At 40.4% G+C, this 12,212-nt stretch overlaps 2 protein-coding genes and 5 long non-coding RNA genes across 7 annotated transcripts; 2 read left to right on the top strand and 5 right to left on the bottom strand.

The window, feature by feature from the left end:
• Positions 1-1,207: 1,207 nt before the first annotated feature.
• CG5886 (uncharacterized protein) lies at positions 1,208-3,565 on the bottom strand. The gene is made up of 4 exons (NM_143178.2): positions 3,393-3,565; positions 2,877-3,277; positions 2,623-2,769; positions 1,208-2,380 (listed from the first exon to the last, which is right to left on the bottom strand). The coding sequence occupies exons 1-4, from the start codon at positions 3,462-3,464 to the stop codon at positions 1,453-1,455; spliced, it is 1,548 nt and encodes a 515-aa protein (NP_651435.1). The 5' UTR covers positions 3,465-3,565; the 3' UTR covers positions 1,208-1,452.
• Positions 3,566-3,905: 340 nt separating this feature from the next.
• On the top strand, positions 3,906-4,787 carry CG14545 (uncharacterized protein). Its single transcript, NM_143997.3, has 2 exons — positions 3,906-4,164; positions 4,234-4,787. The coding sequence occupies exons 1-2, from the start codon at positions 4,006-4,008 to the stop codon at positions 4,507-4,509; spliced, it is 435 nt and encodes a 144-aa protein (NP_652254.3). The 5' UTR covers positions 3,906-4,005; the 3' UTR covers positions 4,510-4,787.
• A 1,955-nt stretch (positions 4,788-6,742) lies between these two features.
• lncRNA:CR45657 (long non-coding RNA:CR45657) lies at positions 6,743-7,099 on the bottom strand. The gene has a single exon (NR_125260.1). It is a non-coding gene; the product is annotated as a long non-coding RNA:CR45657 (long non-coding RNA).
• A 459-nt stretch (positions 7,100-7,558) lies between these two features.
• lncRNA:CR45656 (long non-coding RNA:CR45656) lies at positions 7,559-7,958 on the top strand. The gene has a single exon (NR_125259.1). It is a non-coding gene; the product is annotated as a long non-coding RNA:CR45656 (long non-coding RNA).
• A 160-nt stretch (positions 7,959-8,118) lies between these two features.
• On the bottom strand, positions 8,119-8,419 carry lncRNA:CR45655 (long non-coding RNA:CR45655). Its single transcript, NR_125258.1, has one exon. It is a non-coding gene; the product is annotated as a long non-coding RNA:CR45655 (long non-coding RNA).
• Positions 8,420-8,878: 459 nt separating this feature from the next.
• On the bottom strand, positions 8,879-9,519 carry lncRNA:CR45654 (long non-coding RNA:CR45654). The gene has a single exon (NR_125257.1). It is a non-coding gene; the product is annotated as a long non-coding RNA:CR45654 (long non-coding RNA).
• A 1,299-nt stretch (positions 9,520-10,818) lies between these two features.
• Positions 10,819-11,279, bottom strand: lncRNA:CR45653 (long non-coding RNA:CR45653). Its single transcript, NR_125256.1, has one exon. It is a non-coding gene; the product is annotated as a long non-coding RNA:CR45653 (long non-coding RNA).
• Positions 11,280-12,212: the final 933 nt, after the last annotated feature.

The raw sequence follows: 12,212 nt of genomic DNA, 5'->3' as shown, positions 1-12,212 counted from the left end.
GTTTTTTTTATACCAACGAACGGACGCGTAGGGTTTACAGCCAAATGACAAGTGCTTAGTGTTTTGCATATGCGTGTGTGCGTACACTGAGAAAAATTTAGTTTTATTTTTTTGATCTTTTATTCGTATATAATTCTCATAAATAACTCGAAATTATTTTATTTCACATATCTTACAAACTAAATGTATATTATTAAAAAATAAACACATTTCTATTAAGTTGATGAAAAATTTTTCAGTGCTGGATTTAGCGGCTTGATACCCCCATTCTCATTATTCAAGCTGGAAAATGGGCAGCTCGGGGATGGGGACAAGTGTTTGAAGCACTTGGCGCACGCTTGAGCGGCTTTCAAATTTAGCGTATTAACTCATTAAATGTTCAAAAGCTCATTGCCTGCGAAATGTGCACACATTTCTGTGAATGCGAGCGAGGGTGTGAAATATGCACAAGTATGACACTTTGGCACCGAGGGGAAGACAGTTTTAATACCGCTTAATGGGCAATCGGGCGGAAGAAGCTTGAAATAAATAGAATTCCCTATACTCCTAACAATATCAAAATTTTTAATTAAATTTCTAATGACCATGGAAGAACGCTCGGGGACCTAACAATATAGGGTACAGTACATAAAACATGCTGTGAAAAAAGGGGTAAAAACAGTTGTTGCCTTGAGAGCTGGCATAATTAGTCCTTCTTTCGTATGCACCTCTTTATGCAATTTAAATTAATTTGTGTAATTATTTTAGTGACTTAACTGGCCTTATTTCAACACCCTCGCCCGCACCGAGTGACCGCTGGCAGCAGTTGGCGTTACGCATACGCCACGTTGCATGCGTCTTAAATATTTGATGGCGGAAATCTGGGGCCCGGCAAAAATGACAGCTGCGTGTTGAAAATAATTAAGGCGCAATTATAATGACCCTGGCCACGAACCGCAGGCACTCACCACTCATCACCACCGTTGAAGCCACCCCCATCCGTTCGCCTGTTGGCATTGCAATGTGTTGCATGCAACACTAGACTTTGTGGCGTCGCCAACAATGACGAAAGCAATCCATGGCCATCGAGCTTGTGCGCTCTGGCAGTTTCCCATTCCACTCCACTTATGCAAATTGATGCGAAATGTGGGCTAAGATTTATGCTTAAATCTTTTGGAAGGACATTCTGCAAATATTTACCCAAAGAAATAATTTTAATATTCTTATTCTGTTTGCAGGAAACACGTTTTACTCAATTTGTTGTTGAACAGCAATACACGATCACCGACGACATCCTTTAAATAAATACAATATACAAAGTACAATAAATAACTAGTACAAAATTCGGACCATGTAGGTTTGTAATTGATGACGTTTTTCAGTTGAGACATGGATGACACAAAATGCTTTGCAGGGAAGGCTTGGTGGCCGCCCGAGATTTGGAGATGGGACTATAGGCGAACAGTCAGTAGTTTAGTTGGCATTGGCATCGATTAGGGGAGGCACTTCGGATATATCAACAAGTGACTTTGCGGTGATAGCGTCGCCATCACCTACGAGCTCCTGGGTGTCTGTCGCAATGTCAACGGTCTGCTCCTTTTCGTTCTTAACGTTTGAGGCATCACCCGCTGCCTCTAGCTCGGCCTTTGACTCCGTTGCGGCTGATTCCTGAACGCCGTTCGCCTCACCGTTCGTTGTGGATGCTGCAGCTTCCGCCGCCGCTGCAGCTGCTGCCTTTGCCTTGGACTTTTTCTCCTTCTTGCGTATATTCTTCTTGGCATTGTTCGCCTGACGCTGCTCCTCGGCCTTCTTCTTTTCCTCAATGGAAGTCTTCGATTCATTCGTCGTTAGCAGCTTCATTTGGTTCTGCAGATTTGCCAATGTTTGCTTCAGTTCCGCACAATTGCGAGACATCATTTCCATTTTAACATTTTCAGCACTAACTGGCTTGACGTTTACTGGCTCTGGTTCAGGAGGCAACTGCGGCAGGGCGGGTATTTCGATCTCGTGATCCCGCAGGCACTTGTGCAGTGTTGTCCTCTCCAGCTGTAGAGCACGCAGTAGCTTCTGCAGCTGCTGTATTTGCTTCTGCAGGCGCTCTGAGTGCTGCGTCTGCAGACTCTTTTCTGTGGCTAAATCGATCACCATGGCATTAGCTTTCTCGTACTTTTGCCGCCAGCCCAGCGCCTCCTTCTCGATCTTCTTAGTGTGCTTGGACATCTTCTCAAGCTCCACCTTGTAGCTGCCGAAAACCTCATTGGACTTCTGCAGCGACTGCTGGAAGTCATCGTACTTGGCGGTGTATATGTTCAGTTGCTCCTTCAGTTGGTGCTCCCGATCGGTGAGATCCTTTATGGCACGTTGCGCTTGCATCAGTTTCTCCAGGCCAATCTGGTTTTCCCTGAAAGAAATGTGGAGTTTAGATATTTTTCGTGTGGATTAAGCTTTGACTAAATCATATCAAGTGAAGAGCAAACCGAGTAATATGAATTATATGCTAGCCACTCAGCTGTCCTCAATCAAAACCAGTAATCTCAGCGAGTTTGTTAAATAAAAACTTGTTTTCTAATGTGTGACCATCTATGGTCCGTTTATCGCGAGATGCAGAGAAGCGCCGGATGACCCGGCATGTTGTGCACATACTTGCTCAATATCTCCTTTTCCATGGCAGCCTCCACCTGGCATTTTTGCAGCTTGGCCTGGTGCAGCTGGGCCTCCAACTGAACCTGTTCATTGAGCTTCTCCAGGTGCTGCTCCCTCGTTTGGTACTGCTCGGCCAGCAGCTTTAACCTAAAACGGGAGACCAGATGGTTAGGGAAAATCGGAAAACAGAGAACGTGCGTGTGCAGTGGCTATATTTAGAACGCGGATCCCCGCAGCGTTGCGGCGATGCTTACTTCTTGGTCATCTCGATGTTGTAATCGCGCAGCTTGATGTTCTCCTCGTTGTTCTTGGCCAGCGACTTTTGGACATCGTTCAGGGAGCTTTGGAACTTTGTCTGGCTCTCCTTGCGCCGCTCCTCCTCCACTTTGATTTGCAGCAGGCTCTCGTTCTTTACGGACTTTATGATGCGCTGCTGTTCGCGGCACACCTCCTGCAGCTTGTCTCGCATCAGGACGCTCTTGTTAAGATCCCGCTGAACCTGCTCCTTCTCCCTCTGCTGCGACTCCATTTGGCGCTGCAGGACACGCAGTTCCGCCGTCAGCCGGCTTACATTCTTTTCGCTGTCCACATGGCGTTGCAGCAGAAGTTTCACCTTCTCCTCGGCGGAGGGGCATTCGTCAAGGGATTTCATGACCTAAAATAGATATAATTCCGCCTTAAATTTTGTCTATTTATTCCCGTTTCCATGGATTCTGGCAGTCTATGGAAATAGGGTTTGGTTCTGGCTTTTGGCCATCACGCGCTCTTACCAACTCCTCCAACTTCTGGTCGCGCTGCTTCTCCTCGCGCGCCACTTTTTTCGCCTTGCTTAGCTTCTCCATGGTCTATTCAAAAATCGGTGCTATATTTAACTTGTATTCTATTCCTCTTTCGAATTTTGACTATATTTGTTGTTGTTGCTTTGCTTATATTTATAAAACAGTGAGACAGTTTCGTTTTCCGGCAAATACACTGAAAAGCGGTGAGAAGTAATGTTACGTTTTTATTTCGCATCCAACTGGTCACACTGAATTTACGATGCTGCCGGAGCGTCAGCCGGCTTCTTTTTCCACAAAACCTTTTAAAGTGGCAAAAACTTATAGGAGTCCAAAAATATTTGATAGTGTGTCAAACCAAAAAAATGGTTTTACACATGCTTGTTGGCGCCGAAAAACATTTGAATTATAGTCTTGCGTGCAACAGCCCACTGTTATGAGTTAACAGCACCATGTTTCAGGGTACCGAAATCTACCGCCAGGTGCTGCAAATTGCGGATTGCAAGTGCAGCCCTCGCTTTACAGTTATTCCCGCCACCACAAGATCAATTGGAAATTTCACAATTTGCCAAATTTATTACCAAATTGGTCGTTTTAAACACGTAACATGTCGGAAAGAGAAGAAGAATCGATTGCATACTTGATGGAAAATGGCATTTTCCCTCGACTTCTGGAGATTTTAAAGCAAATGGTGGATATCGATCCGTTGCCATCGGACCCTCTGATGCACATTTTGCATTTTCTGGGCTGTCCGCTAATTCCGCAGGTTAGAGTTGAAATTTTAACAATATTTTAAATAAAATCGTATATGCTTGCATCCATTTTGTATGTGCAGGCCCAAATGAAGGCCCTGGAGCGGAAAGTGTCGCGTGCCCATGATGAGCTGCGCCATTTGCGCCGTTTGATCATCGATTTGGATGCCTTGGATCAGCTTTACGATGGCGAAAACGAAGTGGAGGAGTATGTGGGCAATGTGGAGGAAGCCGTCTCATCATCGAGCGAAGATTCCATGGTGGAGAGCATTGAGACTACGATGGACTCCACGAAACCGGAGCTTGGGCTATGTACACCGATGTCATCGCTCAAGGATTCAAATCCTTCAAATCCATAGATCGCACAGTATCGAATCACATTTGTCGTTGAGCCTTTATTATGTACTGGATACATATCTTTGGCAACTGCATGTGAGTTTTGGATGCATATTTCTATTACATTTTGTTTATTCGACGCAATGTGAGATGTAACCTCGACTTTTTATCAAGTGAACGTATAACATTGTATTGTGTACATGCCATACTTATCCATTAAAAATTGTTGACCAGCATGATGTATGGAAAATGTTTTGTTCCTTTTCATATTAAAAATACTCAATGGATTTCTCTTAAAACTAAACAAATGATGTCTTATAATACAAACACATAACTATCGAATACCTTATTATCTTATTATTATCAAGTATAATTTAAATTTTTAAAAGAACTTGTTAAAATTGAATCAGTTCGATGAGGTTGATCTTCTTTATCATCTCCCCATGTGCACAGTTGATTAAAACAAGGCTCCTGTTTTGACCCATTTCGAGTTGAGTGCCATTAAACCTCTCAACCTGTGGGAAATCAATAACTAATATATGCTACATGGTTTGCCGGCAATATCTAGGGCCAAATAAAACAACATTTCAATTAAGTTCAACATGGTGAGGTGTGTAGCTGCTGTTTGGCAGCAAAACGGGGAAATTTAATTTGCGACTGACGTCATAGATTATAAAATAAAGGTTGCAATTTAATTTAAGGTTCAGGGGATTAGTTTGTTCATAATTATTGGCTTGCGAAAAGCTGCTAATTAGGTCGGGCCTTTAGTAAAATGCAGTGAATTAATACATATTTGGATTTGTGCTCAAATGCATTTCAAATAACGCGATGTAATATAAAATAAATTAGTTGACGCACGTTAGTGTTTAATTATTTAAGTTTGGCGCTTTTGCCTAGTTGAATATTCTCGTATTCCTTTAAAACAATTCTTTTGCAAAAGTATAACATAAATGTAAATAATACTTTAAGTAATACAGTTTAAATTTCCATGGAAACTTAAATCATACATACATACATCATGTATAAAATATGTTAAAGGTTATTCATATGTGAAAAGCACTTTTCACATGAATTTAAACATTTTTACGACAAAGCCAATAATACTTTCGTTTTTATGCTGCACTCTTGCATATTTAATGCACCTTTTCTTGCGTTAAATTTAACACGTGTGGAGCAGCCTGTAGAAGCAGGCAGCTCAATGATTTACACCGTATATTTGTCACAGTGCGATAAATCCATCTAATCCCCCGACATATGCATGTCCGGCTTGACAAATAAACTGCAGCAGGGCTTACATAAATATTACTCCCAAAAAAGAAAACATATTTTGCCACATAAAATAAACATGAACTTTTCTGAGGCGGGGCGGAGCGGAAACGGGGCGTGGCCGAGCAGCAGCTGCTTTTAATTGCTTTTGCTGGTTTTTCGAACGTTTTTGCAACTTTTTAGTTGACATTGAATAATCGCTGCGGAAATTGTCGCTTAACGGCAAATTGTGGTAAAAGCAGAGTGGACTCAGCTTGATAATTGATTGGAGCTCTTTAAAATTGTTTGTTTGACCGCTGCTGCAGGGCATTTCCCTGTTTTTTTTTTTATCTCCTCTCCGCCGTTTAATCTGTCCACGCGTGCCGACTGCAAAGTGGCCAACGGCCTGCTCTTCTTGTTTTTTTTTTTTTTGGCCAAATCTGCATGTCAGTTGGTTGGGAACGTACAACTTTGGCCACGTAAAATACGAGACCCCTCGTGCTCTCAGCCACAGGCCAAACCCATGCAAAACAAACAGGAGACGGAATCAAATGAAGTGCAGTATGCCAAGTTGGCTTCAAAGGACTGCAGGCGATCATTGAAAAATCGCGAGAGGGACTACACGAATTTCGCAAAATCCTTAATAGCTTATATAAAGCTAAAAATTGTTTTACGTTTATATGGCAACTGTAATTAATTGAAAAGAAATTTTAAGCAGACTTTTTTAAAAATTTGCTTTTTTAGGCACAGCTGGGAATGTAAATAATGTTTTTTTTTTGTTTATTTTATAGTAAATGCAATATTTATTCCCCTCCAGGGTGCCTAAAGGCCATTATAATCTTGCAATAAAAAAGCTTTGCATGTCATCAGGAATTTAATTTAACTTTCCACGTTTATCAGAAATTAATGGTTCACTACAATTTGTAAAACCTGATTATAGCATATATTTTATATTATATATGTATAAAAATGTATATCTTTGGTAAAAATTTGAATGCATTACGACATTCTGTGAGAACTGCATATTGAATGAATTTCCACGGGAAAATGTATCGGGATGTGGAAAATGTATGGAAAGGGTGGCAAGGAGCAGCTCTGCGCCGCTTCAATTTCATGTCGAGTAAATTTTAATTTACTGCTCTTTTGTGACCGCATGCAAGCCAACCAAACTTTGGGTTACTGGGGAGCTTTTTTCGACATTTTTTTTTTTGCTTTTTTGGGTGCTTGTTTGTGTGAGTTTGTTTTTTGGCTTGTTGGTCAAATGATATATCCGTATCCGGTCGGTTGGACGGTCCATTCGGCCCGAGGCCAGATGTGAAATTTTTAAAGCCAGCGGATCGCCGAGCTGCCATTAGTTTTAATGACCGCAAAAGGCAACCGAGAACAAAAAATAGAAAGTGCTGCAAAAACAAAAAAAAAAAAAAACAAAAACAAAACAGAGGGCGAAATAAAAATTCAGCTATTGCCGGCAGGCTAATTGCAGCCTGTCTGAGTGGGCGGAGGGCCGCGTGGGGGCGTGTCAAATCTCAAAACTATGCTTCATTAGCCAAGCTGCTAACTCTATTTGCCTAATGGGCCGCAGCCCACCAGAAAATGAAAATAAATGCAAGAAATTTCTGCCATAAAACGTGCACGGCTTAAACAACGAAACGAATTGAAAATTCCAAACACAACAATTAAAAAGCAATTAACTATGCAAATTTAGCTCTGTTAATGAGCCGGAAAGTGTATATACACATATATCTTGAGTATTTTTCGTGGGTGTTTCCCGTTTGGGGCGAACGGAAAATAACCGGCCAGCATCTGACCCAAATACATCAATGTCTGGGAAATGTTTTGGCCAAATGCCTCACTCTCACACTCACGTACGAAAGCATTTTATCATTTTCTGTCATTTTTCATGCCACGAAAAAAGGGTTAAACAATTTTTATATGTCAACAAGAATAATTTCTGACACTAACACGGCAACAAAGCGAGGCAACTTGGCTTGGATTTCTAGGAATGTGGGACAAAAGGCATTTGTAGTATTAATAATGACAACGAGAAGAACAACGCAGAACTGGTCGCGATACAAACTAAAACAAACAAGACAACAAAGTGTCACAAATGTCAACAAAAAGTGTAGCAAAAAAAGGAGGCAACTTGGAAATTAATACTTCACACCTGCACAGGTGTAAAGTGGCATAAGTGCAACAACATATATGCTACGTGGCATTATCCTTGGTCATACAGTGCTGAGATACAATTGGCCAAGATGGTTGTATCTATTGTTAAATAGATATTATATTACATATTCAGTAAGATTAGGTATTTTCTTTTGGTGTTATAAACTAGACAAATGATTCAACTAAGTACATAATATATGTATGTAATTATAAATCAAATTGTGTTCTTTAAATAAAGAGATTCCTTCTAGGCACTATATATTCATTTAATTGCAAACGGGATAAAACCAACCCCTGGCTACAATTTGTTAACTTAATTTGCAGCACTTGAGAGTTCTGTAGAGTCGATAGTATTTCATCTTAAGGCATCCCTTCCTCGGTGGGGATTTCAAGTTTAACAAATAAATAAGCAAATTTTCTTACAAAGCAGCTGAAAGACTTGGCAAGTAAAACAATGCCAGCTGAAAAGCAAAATGGGGGAAGCCAACAAAGAAGTCCCCGCCTTCATTGTATTAAGTTCCTAAGCGAAATAAATATGCTGTGAGCTATAAAATTGCAACGTTTATCAAGGCATTTGCACTGCTGAGCATGCCAATGGCAGAACTAAACTACTTAGCGATGACCTTCACAGATCCTATGACACCCGCCACCCCCAAGTGCACTCAGAGAAAGGGGAGATATATTTTCGCAATATTTTAAGAAGAAATCAGTTAAATATTCTAGCATAAAATTGAAGGAAGAACTTCTCTGATTTTATAAAATACATATATTTAGTTTGTATGTATATATAGTTGTGCCCATTATTTATCCCGAGTGTTAAGCTAATTCTCCATCAAATCAATGCCAACCACCCCATTTCCCAGCATGTTGCACGGCAACAGCCTGGCTTAGCGTCCAGAATCATAATTAATACCAATTAAATGGTCTTAGGTCTGCTCTGTGAGGTCGATCATTGAATGCTTATTACGCATACGCCTCGTGGCCGTGGAAGTTTACAAATTTATTGCGTAACCATGACAAAGGCGAAACTTTTTTAATTGCAAGAAGTGAGTGGAAATATTGGCGGCCAGATAAGCCATGAGGGATTGAGGAAAGCCTCTAATTATTCGGCATAACGCTTCATTAGAAAACCGCGTTAGGAAAATGGCCTCTTAGTCTGTCGCCGCCGCCTGATGAATGACTTAATCACCCAGAAAAGCGCCACACAAATCAACGGGCCCAACGAGATCCCACTTTTGTTGTCCAAGAACTTTTTCCTGGCCAAAGCAACTCCGCTCAAAATTAATGGATCAAATCAAACGAGCAAAAAGCAGACACCACTTCGGCCTCAAAGTCCAGTTGAGGTTGAGTTCGCAGCCATGGCCTTTAATAATGACTAGATTTGTGTGGGCTGCATACAAAATTAGCGGAAAGTCGCCATTCCATCGCATCGCACTGCCTCCAACTTTAAGTTTGATGGTCGGAGCTCATTTATTTTCCTCTGGACGAACATTTCATGGCTTTCGCGGGCCTGGGTTCCCATTCTTACTACTTTGTTTCGCATCTACCCTGTCCGAGGTTAAAGTGGTTAAGAAACACGGAATGTACCTGAAAGTAAATGTAATAAATAATTCTATTCATTATATATAACTGTTATATATTAACTAAAGAACAATATCAATACAAAAAAAATATTAAGGTGATAGAGTATTTGATGTTTTGAATGGCAAGCCGATTCGGTGTGTCTTTTAATTTAAAGGCAGGCGAAATTGCAAAAATATTAACTTCCTGTTCAGCCGACAAACAAGCAGCCGCGAAGTCGGGTCATCAAGATTTTAAAACTTCATTTTTGTGGCACACTCTGTGGCGTGGCTTAAAAATTATGGCTTCCATTTTTGGCCCAGGTCGGTGGCTTTAATTAAGCCAGGCGAAACTAAAGTTTCCGTCAGTTTTCCTTGGGTTCGAGTTCAGAAATGCACACGGAAAATGCGCTGAATTGGCATAAAATGTAATAATAATTTCGCAGCATCTTCTTGGGATTTCTGGGATGGGGGATGGGGGATTGGGGTCTGGGGCTACGGGGATCGTGTCTGTGTAAAGGAAACAGCTGTTTCCGCAGGGAAAACCAGGAACGGTTGGGGTTAGTCGGCTGGGGAGTGGGATAATATTCGGAAAAGCCTTTGTGGCATTGCGCGAATAAGCGTGTGGCGCAATTTGCTATTCATTTGAGTTTTCAGCTGGTTGCCTGCTTGTTTCCCGCTGCCGTCCATAAACTGCAAGAGATTATGAAAAGTGCGCTTTTGGCCACTTCCTTGTGCTGCCACAGAATGAAAAAAAAAAAAAAGAAAATAATATTTGGCTTTATATTTTCGCGCTACCCGCTTTTCTTCTGCCGGTATTGTTGTGAGCGTGGCCACCGCCACAATAATAATCATAATGCAAATACGTGCTGCATTCCGGGGCGCTCATTCGTAAAATTTCAATGTGCCACAGCGTTCATTTCGCTGTGCAATCATTGTTGGAATTTAATCAACTCTCCTTTGCAAGTTTCATTTAAATTTTAGATTATGTTTTTCGGCGCACAATATAAAGGTGTGCGTTCAATTTGATGCGAATTATGATTTGGCTGGTACGCAGATGTTTGTCATCATCTATGCCAATATATGCATACAATAAAATGTAATAGCTTAATAATGCAAACAAATACTATAGCTTTATAAGGTGTTTTTCGTTCAATGTATCTTATTTTAAATTCTAAAACAATAGTGGTAGCAGCATTTCTGTAGGCATTTATTTTATTTATGTTTCAAGAGATTTATTTCGAGTTATTTTCTCCTTCACTTCACTTCAAATCATCTTGCTGCCACGAAGTCCTTTTTGTGATCAAGAGCAAGTCAGACTTTCGCTTTTTCTCATTTCCAGAGCTTAGCAAAAGCCAAAGGATTTCAGCCCAGAGAGCTTTCCTTGGGTGTTTATACTCTGCCTGCTGCCAAGTACAACCAGAAGCTTGAAAACTATTACAATAATTTTTATATTTATTTATGAGCTCAAGGACCAAGAGTCCCAAGTCCTGTGATGTTGTCGCTTCTGCGTTACATTTTTAAAAATACATTTCTATGCCTGCATTCCGGCGAGAACAGAACTTTTCAGCTTAGTAAGCATTACTTGAACTTTACTCGGCGTTAGTTTTTTGTTTTTGGGTCCAGTGAGGAATTCCGGTCACGTGACTGTCATTGGATATCGAAAACTACGTACTTCCCATTGGGAATACCGTAGGACTAACGAGCGTGACAAATGCAAATGAAGTAACTGAGCCAAATTACATGTTGACCCTGTTGTGGACATAACACAGGCGAGAAGTTAAGAGCCCGAAACGAAAAGGGAAAAATCTAATCAAGTATTTTGATTGCTTTAGTAATTGTTATGAATATAAGTGCAAACCGGGGATTTCCCGGGACATTTACAGAATTAAAATGGGTTAAAAGGGGAGAATAACACGTTTATCCTTGTGTTGATGTGTTTTTTGAAACAATTAAATAGTTGCTGGATGGTACATCCAATTATTTATATGCTAAAAAGCCATCTACATATTAAATGTAAATGTATATATAAACAAATAAATTTAATTTTTATTTTATTAAGTTTCTATAAATAGAGTAAGATCGAAAAATGTAACTATTAATTTTATCAAACTGAAACTAGCCGACTTTAAATTCAAAGAGTTGTGAGATTTGCCCAGCCAACGAGTTGTAAATGAATGGGTTTCCTTGCCTTTTCCAAATTTTTTTGCAATTTTTCACATGCCATTTTTTTTGTATTTTGTTTTTGGGCTGACTGTCGTGTGGCCCCAAGGGACCGCTGCAGTTGCAAATGCTTGAAATTACATTTTTCGCATTAATAAAAATGAAATAAAAATAAAAACGCAGCTCCTCCTGTGCACGAAATATGCAAATGTGCCGCGTGCAGTGCAGCAGATAAAACTGAGCATGAGACTCATATGTGAGCTTTGGTCCTTTTTCTACATATCAGTTTGTTTTTTTTCCATTTTTGGCTGGTTGGATTGGAGTTTTGGGTGACACCCCATAATGTGAAGCAGCTGTTGCAGGCAGTGCCAAAAGTCACCATAAATTCGGGCATTAGTTGCCTACACTTCTGTTTGCCCAATCCATAGTCCGCTGGCCTCTGAAATGTTTTGAATTCATATATATATATATATCTAAGGTATAAATAAATTGGAAAATTGCGCTGTGCATAAATAAAGCTTAAATTTAATGATGCGAAAATATTTATTCAAAACTTGAAAGCGCCGCGAGATATCCTCGAAAATGCTAATAAT

This window comes from Drosophila melanogaster, chromosome 3R, assembly GCF_000001215.4.
Source record: "Drosophila melanogaster chromosome 3R".
Lineage (NCBI taxonomy): Eukaryota > Metazoa > Arthropoda > Insecta > Diptera > Drosophilidae > Drosophila > Drosophila melanogaster.
This window is presented reverse-complemented; position numbering and strand designations above follow the sequence as displayed.